This window comes from Balaenoptera borealis (assembly GCF_965194805.1).
Source record: "Balaenoptera borealis genome assembly, chromosome: 21".
NCBI lineage: Eukaryota > Metazoa > Chordata > Mammalia > Artiodactyla > Balaenopteridae > Balaenoptera > Balaenoptera borealis.
This window is the reverse complement of record NC_138880.1, coordinates 14,659,668-14,679,091: the sequence shown is the minus strand read 5'-3', so window position 1 is coordinate 14,679,091 and position 19,424 is coordinate 14,659,668. Positions and strand designations below refer to the sequence as shown.

Here is a 19,424-nt window from a genome sequence, read left to right as displayed (position 1 = left end):
CACTGAACCAGACTTACCTGCTAGTGTTGGAGGGTCTCCCGCAGAGGTGGGGTGTGGCTGTGGCTCACCGTGGGGACAAGGACACTGGCAGCAGAAGTTCTGGGACGTACTCCTTGGCAGGAGCTCTCCCAGAGTCCACCATTAGCTCCACCAAAGAGCCCAGGTAGGCTCCAGTGTTGGGTTCCCTCAGGCCAGACAACCAACAGGGAGGGAAACCCAGCCCCACCCATCAGCAGTCAAGCGGATTAAAGTTTTACTGAGCTCTGCCCACCAGAACAACGGTCAGCTCTACCCATCACCAGTCCCTCCCATCAGGAAACTTGCACAAGCCTCTTAGATGGCCTCATCCACCAGAGGGCAGACAGCAGAAGCAAGAAGAACTACAGTCCTGCAGCCTGTGGAACAAAAACCACATTCACAGAAAGATAGACAAGATGAAAAGGCAGAGGGCTATGTACCAGATGAAGGAACAAGATAAAACCCCAGAAAAACAACTCAATGAAGTGGAGATAGGCAACCTTCCAGAAAAAGAATTCAGAATACTGAGAGTGAAGATGATCCAGGACCTTGGAAAAAGAATGGAGGCAAAGATCGAGAAGATGCAAGAAATGTTTAACAAAGACCTAGCAGAATTAAAGAACAAACAAACAGAGATGAACAATACAATAACTGAAATGAAAACTACACTAGAAGGAATCAATAGCAGAATAACTGAGGCAACATTAAACGCAACAACATTCACATTATAGGGGTCCCAGAAGGAGAAGAGAGAGAGAAAGGACCCGAGAAAATATTTGAAGAGATTATAGTTGAAAACTTCCCTAACATGGGAAAGGAAATGGCCACGCAAGTCCAGGAAGCGCAGTGAGTCCCATACAGGATAAACCCAAGGAGAAACACACCAAGACACATAGTAATCAAATTGGCAAAAATTAAAGACAAAGAAAAAGTATTGAAAGCAGCAAGGGAAAAATGACAAATAACATACAAGGGAACTCCCATAAGGTTAACAGCTGATTTCTCAGCAGAAACTCTACAAGCCAGAAGGGAGTGGCATGATATACTTAAAGTGATGAAAGGCAAGAACCTACAACCAAGATTACTCTACCTGGCAAGGATCTCATTCAGATTCAATGGAGAAATCAAAAGCTTTACAGACAAGCAAAAGCTGAGTGAATTCATCACCACCAAACCAGCTCTACAACAAATGCTAAAGGAACTTCTCTAACTGGGAAACACAAGAGAAGAAAAGGACCTACAAAAACAAACCCAAAACAATTAAGAAAATGGTAATAGGAACATACATATTGATAATTACCTTAAACGTGAATGGATTAAATGCTCCAACCAAAAGACACAGGCTCGCTGAATGGTTACAAAAACAAGACCCATATATATGCTGTCTAGAAGAGACCCACTTCAAACCTAGGGACACATACAGACTGAAAGTGAGGGGATGGAAAAAGATATTCCATGCAAATGGAAATCAAAAGAAAGCTGGAGTAGCAATACTCATATCTGATAAAATAGACTTTAAAATAAAGAATGTTACAAGAGACAAGGAAGGACACTACATAATGATCAAGGGATCAATCCAAGAAGAAGATATAACAATTATAAATATATATGCACCCAACATAGGAGCATCTCAATACATAAGGCAACTGCTAACAGCTCTAAAAGAGGAAATCAACAGTAACACAGTAATAGTGGGGGACTTTAACACCTCACTTAAACCAATGGACAGATCATCCAAAATGAAAATAAATAAGGAAACAGAAGGTTTAAATGACACAATAGATGAGATAGATTTAATTGATATTTCTGGACATTCCATCCAAAAACAGCAGACTACACTTTCTTCTCAAGTGCGCACAGAACATTCTCCAGGATAGATCACATCTTGGCTCACAAATCAAACCTCAGTAAATTTAAGAAAATTGAAATCATATCAAGCATCTTTTCTGACCACAAAGCTATGAGATTAGAAATGAATTACAGGGAAAAAAACGTAAAAAACACAAACACATGGAGGCTAAACAATACGTTACTAAATAACCAAGAGATCACTGGAGAAATCAAAGAGGAAATCAAAAAATACCTAGAGACAAATGACAATGAAAACACAACGATCCAAAACCTATGGGATGCAGCAAAAGCAGTTCTATGAGGGAAGTTTATAGCTATACAAGTCTACCTCAAGAAACAAGAAAAATCTCAAATAAACAATCTAACCTTACACCTAAAGGAACTAGAGAAAGAAGAACAAACAAAACCCAAAGTTAGCAGAAGGAAAGAAATCAAGATCAGATCAGAAATAAATGAAATAGAAAAAAAGAAAACAGTAGCAAAGATCAATAAAACTAAAAGCTGGTTCTTTGAGAAGATAAACAAAATTGATAAGCCATTAGCCAGACTCATCAAGAAAAAGAGGGAGAGGACTGAAATCAATAAAATTAGAAATGAAAAAGGAGAAGTTACAACAGACACTGCAGAAATACAAAGCATCCTAAGAGACTACTACAAGCAACTCTATGCCAATAAAATGGACAAGCTGGAAGAAATGGACAAATTCTTAGAAAGGTATAACCTTCCAAGACTGAACCAGGAAGAAATAGAAAATATAAACAGACCAATCACAAGTAATGGAATTGAAACTATGATTAAAAATCTTCCAACAAACAGAAGTCCAGGACCAGATGGCATCACAGGTGAATTTTATCAAACATTTAGAGAAGAGCTAACACCCATCCTTCTCAAACTCTTCCAAACAATTGCAGAGGAAGGAACACTCCCAAACTCATTCTATGAGGCCACCATCACCCTGATACCAAAACCAGACAAAGGTACTACAAAAAAGGAAAATTACAGACCAATATTGCTGATGAATATAGATGCAAAAATCCTCAACAAAATACTAGCAAACAGAATCCAACAACACATTAAAAGGATCATACACCATGATCAAGTGGGATTCATCCCCCAGGGATGCAAGGATTCTTCAATATATGCAAATCAATCAATGTGATACACCATATTAACAAATTGAAGAAGAAAAACCATATGATCATCTCAATAGATGCAGAAAAAGCTTTTGACAAAATTCAACACCCGTTTATGATAAAAACTCTCCACAAAGTGGGCATAGAGGGAACCTACCTCAACATAATAAAGGCCATATATGACAAACCCACAGCAAACATCATTCTCAATGGTGAAAAACTGAAAGCATTTCCTCTAAGATCAGGAACAAGACAAGGATGTCCACTCTCACCACTATTATTCAACATAGTTCTGGAAGTCCTAGCCACGGCAATCAGAGAAGAAAATGAAGTAAAAGGAATACATATTGGAAAAGAAGAAGTAAATCTGTCACTGTTTGCAGATGACATGATACTATACATAGAGAATCCTAAAGATGCCACCAGAAAACTACTAGAGCTAATCAATGAATTTGGTAAAGTTGCAGGATACAAAATTAATGCACAGAAATCTCTTGCATTCCTATACACTAATGATGAAAAATCTGAAAGAGAAATTAAGGAAACAGTCCCATTTACCATTGCAACAAAAAGAATAAAATACCTAGGAATAAACCTACCTAGGGAGACAAAAGACCTGTATGCAGAAAACTATAAGACACTGATGAAAGAAATTAAAGATGATACCAACAGATGGAGAGATATACCATGTTCTTGGATTGGAAGAATCAATTTTGTGAAAATGACTGTATTACCCAAAGCAATCTACAGATTCAATGCAATCCCTATCAAATTACCAATGGCATTTTTTACGGAGCTAGAACAAAAAATCTTAAAATTTGTATGGAGACACAAAAGACCCGGAATAGCCAAAGCAGTCTTGAGGGAAAACAATGGAGCTGGAGGAATCAGACTCCCTGACTTCAGACTATACTACAAAGCTACAGTAATCAAGACAACATGGTACTGGCACAAAAATAGAAACATAGATCAATGGAACAAGATAGAAAGCCCAGAGATAAACCCACACACCTATGGTCAACTAATCTATGACAAAGGAGGCAAGGATATACAATGGAGAAAAGACAGTCTCTTTAATAAGTGGTGCTGGGAAAACTGGACAGCTACATGTAAAAGAATGAAATTAGAACATTCGTGAACACCATACAGAAAAATAAACTCAAAATGGATTAGAGACCTAAATGTAAGACCGGACACTATAAAACTCTTAGAGGAAAACATAGGAAGAATACTCTTTGACATAAATCACAGCAAGATCTTTTTTGATCCACCTCCTAGAGTAATGGAAATAAAAACAAAAATAAACAAATGGGACCTAATGAAACTTGAAAGCTTTTGCACAGCAAAGGAGACAATAAACAAGATGAAAAGACAACCCTCAGAATGGGAGAAAATATTTGCAAACGAATCAGCGGACAAAGGATTAATATCCAAAATATATAAACAGCTCATGCAGCTCAATATTAAAAAAACAAACAACCCAATCCAAAAATGGGCAGAAGACCTAAATAGACATTTCTCCAAAGAAGACATACAGATGGCCAAGAAGCACATGAAAAGCTGCTCAACATCACTAATCATTAGAGAAATGCAAATCAAAACTACAGTGAGGTATCACCTCACACCAGTTAGAATGGGCATCATCAGAAAATCTACAAACAACAAATGCTGGAGAGGGTGTGGAGAAAAGGGAACCCTCTTGCACTGTTGGTGGGAATGTAAATTGATACAGCCACTATGGAGAACAGTATGGAGGTTCCTTAAAAAACTAAAAATAGAAGTGTCATATGATGCAGCAGTCCCATTACTGGGCATATACCCAGAGAAAACCATAATTCAAAAAGACACATGCACCCCAATGTTCATTGCAGCACTATTTACAATAGCCAGGTCATGGAATCAACCTAAATGCCCATCAACAGATGAATGGATAAAGAAGATGTGGTACATATATACAGTGGAATATTAGCCATAAAAAGGAACGAAATTGGGTCATTTGTTGAGACGTGGATGGATCTAGAGACTGTCATACAAAGTGAAGTAAGTCAGAAAGAGAAAAACAAATATCGTATATTAACGCATGTATGTGGAACCTAGAAAAATGGTACAGATGAACCGGTTTGCAGGGCAGAAGTTGAGACACAGATGTAGAGAACAAACGTATGGTCACCAAGGGGGGAAAGCCGCGGGTGGGGGGGGGTGTGTGTGTGATGAATTGGGCGATTGGAATTGACATGTATACACTGATGTGTATAAAATTGATGACTAATAAGAACCTGCTGTATAAAAAAATCAATAATATTCAAAAATTTTAAAAAAAAATTTATTTGAACCCTTGCCTGAAGTGTCACAGCCTTACAACAATGAAAAGCTGGAGACAGGGAGACTGTCTTAAATCCTTTCTTTTCTTAATCTTGTGTTTGGTGGGGGTACCCAAGCATTTTGAATAACCAACCAGCATATATTTGAGAATTTACTATGTACCATTAACAGGAGCTTTCTAGAGGACCCAGGAAACCTATACAATACTTTCCATATTTCAGTAACCTTAGTTTTACTTGGTAAACAAACACTATCCCTGTGTTCTAATTTATAAAATAGTGCTGAATTGACATAGGTGTTCGGAAAGGAAGTAATCATCAAGGCTTCAAGTAATCAAGGAAGATTTCTTAGAAAAGGTGAGACTTGCACTGGATCTCATAATCCAGAAAGGCAGAACGAAGGGCTTCTCTGAAAGAAGCAACATGTACAATGAACATGGACTTTGGTCTGAGTAGAGTAGAGTCTTTACTGGGGTATCCTAGAAAACAGGTTAGGACTCGTTAGTTTTGATCAAATTATAAACATGATTCAAAGGTTTAACATTGTCTTAACAGTCTTAAAATTATTCTTCCTATATAATTTTTCAAAGTTTTAAAAATGGAACCTTTGAATCTTCAAATCAGGTTTTTGGTTAAATGTGTAATTCAATTAGGGCATTCTATCATAATCATTTACTAAAATTAGAAAAGAAATGTAATTAATTACTTTGACTATCTTTGCTTACTTATTCTGTTGTCTTTATATTCCGGGAACAAGTTTGGTAGAACTCATTCGTCCAAAAGTATTTAATGTGCATCTTCGACGTGGCAGGCAGTGAACATCAGGCAAGAGTCCCAGCCCCCAGGGACCTTACAGAGACCCCTAGTTGTGAGGAGAGTGGCAGGGAGTGGAGGATGGACAGGAAGACAGTCGTTCAGGGAAAGGATGGGTATGTTAGAATTTTCAGTAAGGTGGTCAGAGAACGGCAACTAAGAAGATGGTATTTCTTAGAATCAGTGAGCGAGAATTAATAATGAATAGTCTGTGGTATTTTTCAAAAAGCTTTGACAGTTGATTTTTCTCATAATTTATTCGCTGGGGTGTAAAAGGGAACAAAAATAGCTGCTCGATCTCATGTGCCCACCCAATGATTTTTCAGATGAATGCACTGGACACCCTTGGTCAGACTGCTTTGCATAGAGCTGCCCTTGCTGGTCACCTGCAGACCTGCCGCCTGCTACTGAGTTACGGCTCTGATCCCTCCATCATCTCTTTACAAGGCTTTACAGCAGCACAGATGGGGAACGAAGCAGTGCAGCAGATTCTGAGTGGTAAGTTCAAATAGATAGACATTGCATTCTGTTCTTCCTCTTCCATGTCTTTCCACTGATAAACTCTTTTCACAGACAAACTTTGTGCCCCTTGTTTTAAGTGGCTCTTTGGAATAGTTTCTTTGCCTGAATATTTTTCCTGCCTTTCCTTGCTTGCAGTTTAGCCTGTGGCTCTGCCCATCAGCCTATTTTGGTGGGGTTGAGGTAAGTGTCATGAAAAGAGACAACCATTTTCTTTAATTTTTTTAGTCTTAAGTTGGAAACCTGACTTATGGGTGTTATGATCAAAGGTTTCTTAAAACTCCTATAAACAGTGTGGAATTATGGTTGCTCCGAAATCTATCAAATAGGGAAAATTACAAATCGTTCATACAGTAATGATCTTTTAATTAATTGTTCTTACATGTGTTATATTCTGCTTTCTGTAATTCTTATCTTCATTGTACTATTATGATATTATCTTGTCTTTCCTGGTTTAAATATAATTATAAAATCTTACTGAGTGTTACAGTGCCTACCTAGCACAGTGTTATATACTTTAAGTATCTAGTTTATTGAGGGCGATCAAACATAAAACTGTTACAAAAATAGATACTAGTTTCCAAAGCCCCCAAATTAGAGGAAATAACACAGTCTGCCTACTGAAAAATGAATAAGAAGTTACAAAAGAAATTTAATATAATTGACTCTTCTTTCTTGTTCTTTTAATTTTTTCCATGGATTATGTCTGCTGTAGAATGACCTCACAAACTGAAAGAGTAAAATTGAGTAGGCTACAGGCAAGGAATCAGAAGTCTTTGCTACTTTCCGTACGTGTAATGCAGTAGTTCTTTTCTTCATCAGACACAGCATACCCTCTTTATTATGAATATTTTATAGCATCCACTTACTATCCAGAAATGAAATTCATAGATATTATGACCTAACTATATAGAGACCTTTCCAAAAATCTTTATTAAATGCCCTATCTATAATAGAAAGGGAAAATGAAAGTAAATTACAGTAAAATAATTTATAATTGTTACAATAGTAATAGCTAGGGCATGACTCCACTAGAAGACAAAAATTAACCCCACAAATTTCTGAAGGGCCCCCCAAAAGTACAGCCCAGTTAAGAATCACTACTATACATGGAAATAGGGGACCTTTCCAGACTTACGGAGCATGGTACGTGTTGTTAGAGCTGAATCAGAGCTAACCAGCCTCATAAGAGTAACTGTGCCACATTGTCAAAGCTGTTGATTTGGTTTATTTTCCTTGTGTTAGTTCATTCTTAGATAGTGGCATTCTTACTTCAGTCTTAGGTGATGATCTCTAGACAGTTAAATTTAGACCTATCTAGGCCATCTTCACTATCAATACCAATAAGATCTATCTAAAGGAATAAAATTTGCTATCATAGGATTTATAGCTTCAACTATGAAAAACATGCCTTCATTTAACTTCCTGTTTCTACAGAGCAATAGAACATTTGCTTAAAGAAGATAAGCACTCTTTGACTAGGAAATACTTCTGCCTTCTCAGTAAATTCTAATAATTTCTAAAAGGTGTGATTTTTGTTTCAAAAATTTTTCTCTTATACTTTTGTAACAACCATTTAGTAGTGGATTTTAAGTTAGTTTCTATAAGTTGTAACCATAAATCGGCAAACATTTATAGCTATTACGTCAGATTTTCTAATACTACTATACATAGTTTTTAGAGGTAATTGACAAAATGGTGAGGAAAGGATTGAATAAATTAAGCAGATTAGCTCCAGTAATGCTTTTAAAACGTCTTCTAAATGAATAGTTAGAATATATGACTGCTGGTAAAAGATAAATAGTGAATCACAAATGAAAATTTTTTCAATTATTTTGATAATTCTTAAAAATTGATTAGTAAGATAAAGCATTATATAGGTCATTGAATGCCTAGTTTAGTATGTGCCAGAACTTTTTAGTTTAGTTCTTCATATTTTTATTGAGCTGGAAAGATAATACAAATAATAGAAATTAACGGTAAAGTCTTGCCCTTAGATTTTTTTTAAATGGGAATTATTTTTTATTTGGAAGAGGATATAATTTTTTAAACTAATATTTCTGCAAGAAACTTGTGTGTCTGTAGTCTGTAGACCATGTACTGGCTGAACTTTTCAACTGTACCTATATTTACTAATCCAATTCCAGGTTATATCTATAATGACTCCTGAAAGAATACATCAATCATATAGAATGTATAGTAAGTTATTGGGGTTCTGTTCTGGGTAATATTTTAAAGATTCATTAAAAACACCTGTTAATACCAGGTTTGAGATCCACTTTTAGAAACCTGCACTTTCAGCTCCCAAGTCTATAGTTGTCAACAGTTTACATTAGTAAAGTTTTCTGCAGACTAACAAATGCAATAAACTCCCTTTTAAAGAAAAATAATTGTTGATATTTCAAAAATGTATTTCATTATATGAAATAGTCTCATCTTTCCTCCCTTTAATCTTACCATTTTATCTGCTAAGTATTATTATTATGACTAAATAAATATAGTTTATCTTCCATTGAAGACTTCCCATAACTTACTCTGTAAAACTCACTTTCCTGAATAAAGTACTTTAGAAAGAGCTGAAGTATTTCTTCTGAAACGTGAAACCTTATTATAGCATCACTTGATCTTCCCATTTGGACACCGGACTCAAGGAAGGTGTCTCTGGCCACAAGATATTGAAATCTTAAGCCTGGAAGAGAATTTATGGGAAACCAACCAACGCTCACTTTATAGGTGCAAAAACTAAGCTATCAAATGATTTGTCCATCATCACAATAGAGCCCAGTCTAAATCCAGGTTTTCTGGACTTAAGTTCTTTTGTGTTACATGAGTGTGTGTACACATGTGCATTATAAAAGCCACAGTTAATGTCCATGAACATACTTTGAGTGATAAGCATTGTTTCCTTTAAAAATCTTTTTATTTGGGCCAATGTATAATGAATTTTTGGTTTGTTTATAGTATTGGATTAATCAGAATAACTCATTTGTTAGCCTCATAACTTCTAGACTTAACAGCCTGACTTAATTATATTCTATTTAACATTTGTATCACACCTCTTAAGACATTTTAAATTGCATTTCCCTGAAGCCATAATAAATGCGAATTAAACAAATTTCTGTATTTAGTAGGCCTTTTTTGTACACTGATTATATTTTCTAAGGTCACTGATTTCAGGAGTATTACTTCTGTTTCATATTGTAGAAACTGAGACCAAAAAGAAAGGCTAAACATTAAGTACTGAAAGTTGAGTGGCTTCCCTCGGTTTACATAACAGAATCTATTGCAAAGCTTCGCTCCAACACTTTGAAAGACCAATGTATCATAAAGATGTCCTTGATCTCATGGTCCTATGTTTCTCCATTCCCCTTTGCCAAGTTTTGACCATAAAATTTGAAAGACAGAGTAATTGGGATGGAGAAGGATTTGTGTGTCCTAAAATTTGTTTGAATTTGGCTTATGATAAGGTAGATATAGATTGAAGTAAGACACCACAAAACCTTAAATTAGATCTTAGAAATTTCTGACACCTTAACCTCTCTCTTTCCATTCACCAAATAATTTTCCCTCCTTAGCTACTCTGTGATTCCTTAAAAACCAACAGTACTCTTTCCTTTCTTTCACGTAGAAAGTACACCTATACGCACTTCTGATGTTGACTATCGGCTCTTAGAAGCATCTAAAGCCGGAGACTTGGAAACTGTGAAGGTAAGGCAGCGTTTTAATGTCTTGGGTAGCTCTGTGGAACCTTTGCTTACCAATTCATTTTAAGCTTGTAAGTGAAACTACTCAAATCCAAACAATAAAAGGGATGAGCAGAGTAGATCCATAAACAGGAGAGATCTTTAACTGTGAAGGTTTTCCAGTATGTGCCTTATTACATTAAACCACCTTCTAGTCACTTTACTTCTGGTTATATGAACGCTCCTTTTATTTCCACTTTTATTAATTAAAATGTTATTTTGGCCACTTTCATAAATTTCCAAGCTAGTTCAAGCCCAGGTAATAGTACAGTAAAGTTTGAAACAATGTTCTTGACCTTTTCCAAGAGATTCTCACGTTTGCTCTGGGCAAGCATCCTTACGATCCTGCAGCCATTTGGAATGAATTATATGCAGAAGACGGGTCTCCCTTCCTATGTCACTGCTTGCCGAGGAAGTTTTATCAGCCTTTACCTGTGGTGTACAAACAATGATTATAGATTGAATTGTTTCAAATATAAAATTATATTCTAATATTGAATATGCCTTTTTAAAACACATACACTTCGCATCTATAATCATTCATGTGTGGATGAAGATAGCAGAAAGGGATATGAGTTTTGTTTTTGTTTCGGGATTGGTCTTGTAGTTTTATTTTTTTTTCCTTTTTTTAAAGAAAGGCTAATTGCAAATTTAGTATTGATATTCTTACCAGCTTATTTTTTACAAACTAATCTTGCCCATTTCTTATTGTCATTTTTTATTAAGCAAACTTGGTTTTTGTGATTTTTAGCAGACAAATTTTAGTACTCTCGATGATGTATACTGATTGAAAACAACAGTAAATGCTTTCTAAACTCTGTTGCCTAGAAATTTTATTTTTGTTGCATTATGTGGCTACTTCCAACCTCTCTTCCATCTTACATTAACATCTAAGTTATTTAAAGGAAAATAGTAAATTTCAGTCATAATAGCCACTAGAGAGAAATTTTAAATTTCCCTTAGATCTGAAATTATATATATTTTTTCTTAAAAATACTTTTATCATTTGAAATGTATCCTAATAAAATCTTAAAATATAAAAGTGATTAGGACTCCTTTTCTGTATCACAGCATGATAACCCCAGTGCTAGAATTGCTATATGTGCCCATTATAATTAAATTAATAGTTTATTATTTTTTTAATGTGTAGGTTTTAATTCCGACATCTTGTGTGTATTAGAAACCATGCCACATCTTCCAGGTTTCTTAAACAATCCATTCACAATAAAGGCCAAATATATTTTTATGAATAGAGTAGAAATGGCAGAAGAAAACAAAGCACAAATTAAGTGAGAATTAAGCATGGTAAACTTCCTTCCTTAGAGGCTTTAGAAAGCATTAGAGATTAGTTATTAGAAAAAAAGGCTGTTTGCTGAGTAAAGTATTTGAGAAGCAGGTAGGAAGGATGTAAAAATTGCCTTGACATTCAAAAAGAAATTAGAATAGAGGATAAAGAACTTCCAAATAGTAAAAAGCAAATATTTAATAAGCAGAATTGGCTTTCTTTTTGTTAATAAAAAAATAAAATAAGGTAAAATAAATTGGGTTTCATTCCCTACCTCATCCCCATTTTGCCACTGTTCTCTGCAAAAGAAAAAAAAAGCTAACTTAGAATATAAAGAACTAGAATAAAAGCAGCAGCAGCAGGAAGCAGCTTCAGTCATATAAGGCACCATAGAAGGTGTTTATTGTCAATTTTTGTAGCCTTTCTTTCTAGTTTATGTATTTATTTATTTCTATTTAATTTTGTTTTTTGATTCTATAATTTATATATTAATAAAATACATAAAATTTGCCACAGACTCAGTTGTCATGAAAAGATATAACCTGGCCAGATGACAATGGCTCTTCAGATTTTAGTCTCTCCCTTATGCCCAGACTTCCTTCTGTCATATAAAAATTGTACCACCTGAAAAACCCTGTTTTTACCCTACCAGCCCCTCCTCAGTATCTCCATAGATATCTTCCAGGTTCAGAGTTTTTGTATTATAATAGCTCATTACAGTGAGCTATATATGAAAGCCCTTGCCATCATACCTGTAGCCTAGAAAATGTCACCATTTTTCTCTGCTTTTTTAACTTAAGAATTCTTCTTTTCATTACCTCTCTTCTCATCACTTCCCTGAATTTGGGTAATTAAGTAGGTAAGCAATGATGTAGCAAGAAGATCAAAAGATTAAGAATCAGGAAAGTGGGGTTTGAGTTTTTATTCTACCCCTTACCAACTGTATGAAAAAGGATGTCACTTAACTTCTCTGAGCCTTGGTTTATTTATCTGTAAAATGGAGATGATGATTGTTTTCACACGTAGATAATAATCCTCTCACTGAAAAAATATGAACTTCTTTATAAATTGTTACTCAAATATTTTTACTGTAGTCCATCTGTCACCATCAGCGATGCAACCGCTCTGGCCTAACTTTGCTTCTACTGCTTTGTAAGCAAACAGTTGAGCTTGTGCTGAAATGATAATATTGAAAAGGAGAATAGGTGAAAGAGAAGAGATTTGGAGGATACAGCTGAAGGAGATAGAAGGCCAAAAACTAGAATATGATCAGAATCAATCTGACTTGTAGACTTAGACAAATATCCCGTCAAAGATCAAGTAAAACATTGTTGACTGCGTGGCTTTGCTGAGATGGATCGAAGGGCCAAGTGGATGGCCCAGACAGAATTAATGTAATTTTCCCAGAGCCTTCTTGCTTGCCACATCAAAGGAGGCAAGAATTCTGGGTAATTCTGCAGTCAACCAGGGTTGGTCTTATTTGAGCAAAGAGTGGCTAAGAGCGTGCTGGTACAAGCATACAGGCTGTTACAGGCAGTCTCGGGGAGGAAAGCCTTATAACTGTGAAGAAGGAAGGCACCATTTGCCTTGGAAGTGCTTGCCTTATTATGGGTTTTTCTTTTTGATTAAGATTTTGGCGAGGAAATGTTGAAAAAGATTAAATAGCTTTGCAAACGGAACATTTGTAGACACTGTAAAGCCAAATATCGTGCTGATTTTAAAACATCACTTGTATTATCTAATCTTTGGAAAGAAATATTCATTAGAAAAATACAATTTATCCAAGATGTCTGCAGTATTTTGGAGTGAGTTCTATGAATAAATACTAACGTGCTTTTTGTGTTTGTCTGTGTGTGTGTGCCATAAAAGCAACTTTGCAGCCCTCAGAATGTGAATTGCAGAGATTTAGAGGGCCGGCATTCTACACCCCTACACTTTGCGGCAGGCTATAACCGTGTGTCTGTCGTGGAGTACCTCCTACACCATGGTGCCGATGTCCATGCCAAAGACAAAGGGTATGCATTAGAATTTCACTGTTTGGGATTCATTTTCTTGACACTTAAAATTTCTTTTCTTTATATTTTTGAAGTTTTAGATTTTTTTTCCCTATTAAAAAAGTAATGCATTTTTTTTTTTAAGTTTAAAGCGTAAATTAAAACATTATGGAAATGTGTAGTATAGAAAGTGAAAAGTCCCTTTCACTCCACCTCCTAGAGATTACAGCATCAAAATTTTGTTGTAACTGTCTGGAATTTTGAAGGACCTGTCGCAGTGTGTGTGCTGTTGTGGTGGAGCTTGTTTTTAACGTAAATGATGATGTCACTCCACACGGTCTGCTTTGCAATTTGCCTTTTTCACCCAGTAGTATATCTTGAATGTCTTTCCATGTCAGTACTTAATAGTTCATTTCATCCTTTTAATGCCTATATATAGTATTTTATTGCATTATGTACATGTGTTTATATAGTTTGTAATTTATTGTTCATCCCTTTTTTTGCTATTAAAAATGTATAATCTCCTCCTAAAAGAAGCCACCCATCCCAAAGTCATATTAATAGAAACATAATTTTATTTTTACTCATTCAGATATTCTCTATTTTTATATTAGTTTACTGAACTGTTTTAATTTATCTAGACAGAGTTTAAAGCAGCCATGGAAGCTATTTAGAAAAGCAAGAAGGAAGTTTTAACTGAAATGAGCTTCCATATCCTGAGTTAATTTCATATCATCTCAAAATATAAATAAGCACCTTTTTGTGTAATTACATACCAGACTGCTGTAGAATTAAACCACACAACTTAGACCTCAGTTAACCATTTTGGGTTTATTTATCTTTTAAAAGGGACACAGCAGACATGAATATTTAATAATATTATCACTAGCTCTTTCAAAGTATTATGGTGCGTTAGAGAGGAACCAACATTTGTTTCTATTGCCATCTGCCCCCCCACCCCCGTTTGTTTTTGGCCGCTCCACGCGGGATCTTAGTTCCCCGACCAGGGATTGACTGCACCCCCTGCGTTGGAAGCGCAGAGTCTCAATCACTGGACTGCCAGGGAAGTCCCTCTGTTGCCCCATTTTAGCAGTCAGTATTTTTGGTCTCAAAACATTAAAAACAAAAACAGAAAAACCTGATCTCTCTAAGTAAAAAGGTACTAACTTGATACCTTGTGTTTGCTGTATACTAAGTGCAACTTAAACTTATCCTTTTGATGCACCCTTTTTTATGGGGACATCTTTGTCCTTTTAGAATGCCAGCTGCCTTCCAATCAGAACTTAGAGTCATCACAGGATAGTTTGCTCATCTGAGTAGTGTTTATGGTTGATTTCATTATTTTCTTTACTGAATACTGAAGTTTCTCTATCACTTGGATTTTGAGTTTCCATTGCTTGGCACCTAAATATTTAAATCTATGCACAGAAACCACTACTGAATTTTTAAAAATACAAAAAAAAAAGCCAAAAACAAAAGGTTGAACTTGCCTAAGTAGATAAGTTAAATTGCATTGTGTATTTTATAAGTAAGCAAGCATACAATTTTCACTAGGAAGACCCAAATGGAAGAAAATCTGAGAGATGATAAAACCAGATTATTAATTAGTTATTCCTGAAATCACTTTGAAGTGTTGCTCTTTATATTGCCAGGATGAAACCTGAGTTAAAAGTATTATAGGGGCTTCCCTGGTGGCGCAGTGGTTGAGAATCTGCCTGCCAATGCAGGGGACACGGGTTCGAGCCCTGGTCTGGGAAGATCCCACATGCCAAGGAGCAACTGGGCCCGTGAGCCACAATTACTGAGCCTGCGCGTCTGGAGCCTGTGCTCCGCAACAAGAGAGGCCGCGATAGTGAGAGGCCCGCGCACTGCGATGAAGAGTGGCCCTCGCTTGCCGCAACTAGAGAAAGCCCTCGCACAGAAACGAAGACCCAACACAGCTATAAATAAATAAATAAACAAATACTTTAAAACAGATTAAAAAAAAAAAAGTACTATAATAAAACCTTTTTTATGGGTATATCTGTATGTATTTTAAGAATAAAGATTGCTGTGAAATTTATACCCATCACCAAGAAACTAAGCAAGGTCCTTACATTGAAAGGGACATTTTTGAAGTTGCTAGCCCTTATTTGGAAATGGTTGATGCTGTCTTCAAGATCAGAGGAGAATTTTTTTTAAAGTGAATGTTCAGTACAGTCAGTGCCATAGAGAATTATTTTTATTACACATATCATTTTAATGCAAAGATTTGTTGTATGTCTTTAAAATAATTTTCTTTTCTTCAGTGGCCTGGTGCCTCTTCATAATGCTTGTTCGTATGGACACTATGAAGTAGCTGAGCTCTTGGTAAGGCATGGGGCTTCTGTCAATGTGGCAGACTTATGGAAATTTACCCCTCTACATGAAGCAGCAGCTAAAGGAAAATATGAAATCTGCAAGCTCCTTTTAAAAGTATGTAATTTTAAAAATTATAAAATATAAAGTAATTATATTTATTATTTGGTTACGACATATAATTACATCAGAGTAAATTATTCTATAATACAGTACAGTAAGTGCTGTAGAGACTGCTTCCATTTTCTATTTTAGGGGGATGTGTTAAGTGTGATATCATGATACTCACGTAGCTTTGAGTAATGTCTGAAGTGCCTTTCTGAACTGACTTGATTATGTTGAGTTCATCACAATTCAACAAGGTAGGTTTTGGAAAGAGTTGAATTAGTTTGCATAGCTTATCTGATATTTACAGTATTAATATCGGAAAACATTTGTACGAGAAGAACCAAGTTTTTCCATCGAGTTTGATTTTTTCTTCTTACTAGCTATTTTATTATTGTTAACAAGCTCATTTCTAATTATTAAGCATTATTTAAACATTAAAGGATATGAAGTTAAATTAAAAGATGTGAAATTAATTAAAAGATGTGAAAAATGACTGGACATGTATTTATGTCATTTCCTCTTTTTTTTTTTTTAAACTAGAGAAAAACTTGTCCTGGTTAAATATAAAATTCTTCTCCTGCCACTTTCATGGGATCAAGTATGTTCTTATGAGTTTTGAGAATAACACTGTATTTGATACTCATTTTTATTATCACTGGTTATAAGAAATAACTTCTAGGACAATGTGAATTCATTGTCTAGGTTGATTATTCCAAATTTCTCCATTGGGCCTATAACAGTCTGTGTCAGGCCTGTAATAAAGATTCTTGACTTTTATTGACTTTATTTCATAGGTATAGATGATTAAACTTTTAAAATCAAATTAACTGTTAATACATTTCTACCTGATTTCATGATAGGTTCTAAGACTTACAATGGAAATATTTTGAAATTACCAAACTTTCTTTTTATTGATTCCATTTGGAATTAAGTACTTTTTCCACCTGTGTGTCTTCCTCTTCTCACTTCATCAACACTGAATATCTCTATATAATTGAAATCTGGTCAACATTAATATCCAGGCCATGATTAAAAGGAAAAGTGGTTTCTGAAGACAGCTTGGAGTCTGAGAAAGTATATGATATGAAAAGTAAAAGACACTCGACACCTTTCCCACTCACCATCACTGTTGATCCTGAGGCTTGGGGCTTTGGTTGGGAAGTATTGATAGTTAGAAAGCTGATCCAGTATATTGCTAAGTAGGAATTTTGCAAGAAAGACCGAATATTGCCTCTGTTTTTCACAATGCGTATAGAATAGATAATCTTTCTTTGGATGAGTGAAGGTGAAGTTAAAAATAAAGAAACAAAATTTAACAAAGATACTACAGAAAACACAAACCCTATTTGGTCATTTTGTAGCATGGAGCAGATCCGACTAAAAAGAACAGAGATGGAAATACACCTTTAGATTTGGTAAAAGAAGGAGACACGGATATTCAGGACTTACTGAGAGGAGATGCTGCTTTGTTGGATGCTGCCAAGAAGGGCTGCCTGGCAAGAGTGCAGAAGCTCTGTACCCCAGAGAATATCAACTGCCGAGACACCCAAGGCAGAAACTCAACCCCTCTGCACTTGGCAGGTAAGCATCACCAGCGCTTCCAAGGCTCATGACCTTTCTTAGATACCTAATACAGCTCACCAGAAGATGAAAGAAATGCTGAGCATGAAGAGTACTACTCAGAAAATGCTTGATTGATGTTATTTTATGTAATTTCTTATTATAAATTATAAAAATTTCTTATTGTAAATGTCTTATTCTTAATTATGTGATAGTGTTAGCTTTTAAAGCAAAGAAGTATTAATGTTTTCTAGTCCTTATCATTTATATACATATTTTCCTTTTTCTTTTAAGCTGATGTTTGCCTTTTTTCATTCTAACAGCAGGCTACAATAACCTGGAAGTAGCTGAATATCTTCTAGAGCACGGAGCAGATGTTAATGCCCAAGACAAAGGTGGTTTAATTCCTCTTCACAATGCAGCATCCTATGGGGTGAGCATGCTAAAGTTAAAGTCTAGAAAACGTCACTGATACTTACTACTTTGTTAAATGCATACCATGCATGCAATAAGTAGATATCTAACCAACAGCATAATTTAGCACAATTTTAATCTTACTATTCAGAGTGTTTCTAGCCTTCTCAGTTAGGCATAACTATCTTTTGGCCAAGGACCATACTTTTTATAGCTTTTTGGTCTCTTCACATTATCTAGCACAGTAATTGGTATGTAATGCCTGCTCAGTTAATATTTATTGATGTAGATAATAAATCTTAACTCTACCTTAAGTAGATTTTAGAAACTATGAAAGCCAGGAGGTTCCTCTATAGGCATGGAAATTATGCTTGCTTATGTTTTTCATCAGCATCTTAGAAAGATTCAAGTAAATGGTTGAGCTATTGGTATATATGGTTTCATAGAGTTCAGATGACTAGCTGAAACCCCACAGTGAAAGTCGCAGTTGATTCTTGCAAAGCCCTGTGACTGTAATCTGTGATCATCCGCTGAAAGAGGAAGAGGGCTGTATTCCAGTGCCTTGACATTTGTTGGACTGAGTGCCTGGAAGTCACCAAGGCCCACCTGAGGTCTGATGAATCACACAGGAAGAAGAAGAATGCTTTTGTGCTCGTCAGAGTCCCTATTTGACTGTAAAGCTGCGCACGTGCCAGAATGTACATACTAGGGGCTCTCATAGATGGAATCGTTATGGGTGAGGACAGTTTCTAGATTTGCAAAAGCCTGACAGACTATAAGTAAAAACTAATCACCATGATTTCCGTATTCTCTTACTCTCTTCTCCCTTGCCCTTCATAATGAGAATATCTGCATCTTCTCATGCCCCCTCTCAAAGGCCAGTATTTCAGGGAGATGACATGTCTGAGTGGGAGTAATCAAGGAAAGCAAACAATCTAGTTTCAAGTTGGACAGAAAGGAAAGAAAATTTTACTTCCAAGTGTGATATATGCTAATTGAAAGTTATCAGATTTAATAAATATATTATGAGTACTGAAATCCTCTTGAAACTTCTGTATTTAAAGTTATCTTTCCAAAGGTAATTAATCTTTTATTAAAATCATTAGAATTTTCTTTTAGCCTTCTTTCATATAAAATTCTCAATTTCACTGTACAACGTGTATTTCTACTGAAGACCAGGCATGCTAAATATTTACTGCTAATATACTACATATACATGTATGTATAATCCTTTTACCTTTGAGTTATAAGTATAGATATGTTTCATTTGGAGAATAATGTCCAGCACTTCTTAGCATGATCCTTCTCTCTGTATAGTATTCCATGAA

The 19,424-nt window shown here is 35.5% G+C and overlaps 1 protein-coding gene across 1 annotated transcript in view; it reads left to right on the top strand.

Moving 5' to 3' along the window:
- The window catches only part of TNKS (tankyrase), a 181,122-nt gene that overhangs the window by 126,546 nt on the left and 35,152 nt on the right, over window positions 1–19,424 (top strand). The window contains exons 12-17 of the mRNA XM_082374938.1: window positions 6,463–6,634; window positions 10,284–10,363; window positions 13,553–13,698; window positions 15,966–16,131; window positions 17,484–17,703; window positions 18,006–18,115. Of these exons, the coding sequence (XP_082231064.1) occupies window positions 6,463–6,634; window positions 10,284–10,363; window positions 13,553–13,698; window positions 15,966–16,131; window positions 17,484–17,703; window positions 18,006–18,115 (894 nt within the window). The remainder of the gene's footprint in view (window positions 1–6,462; window positions 6,635–10,283; window positions 10,364–13,552; window positions 13,699–15,965; window positions 16,132–17,483; window positions 17,704–18,005; window positions 18,116–19,424) is intronic.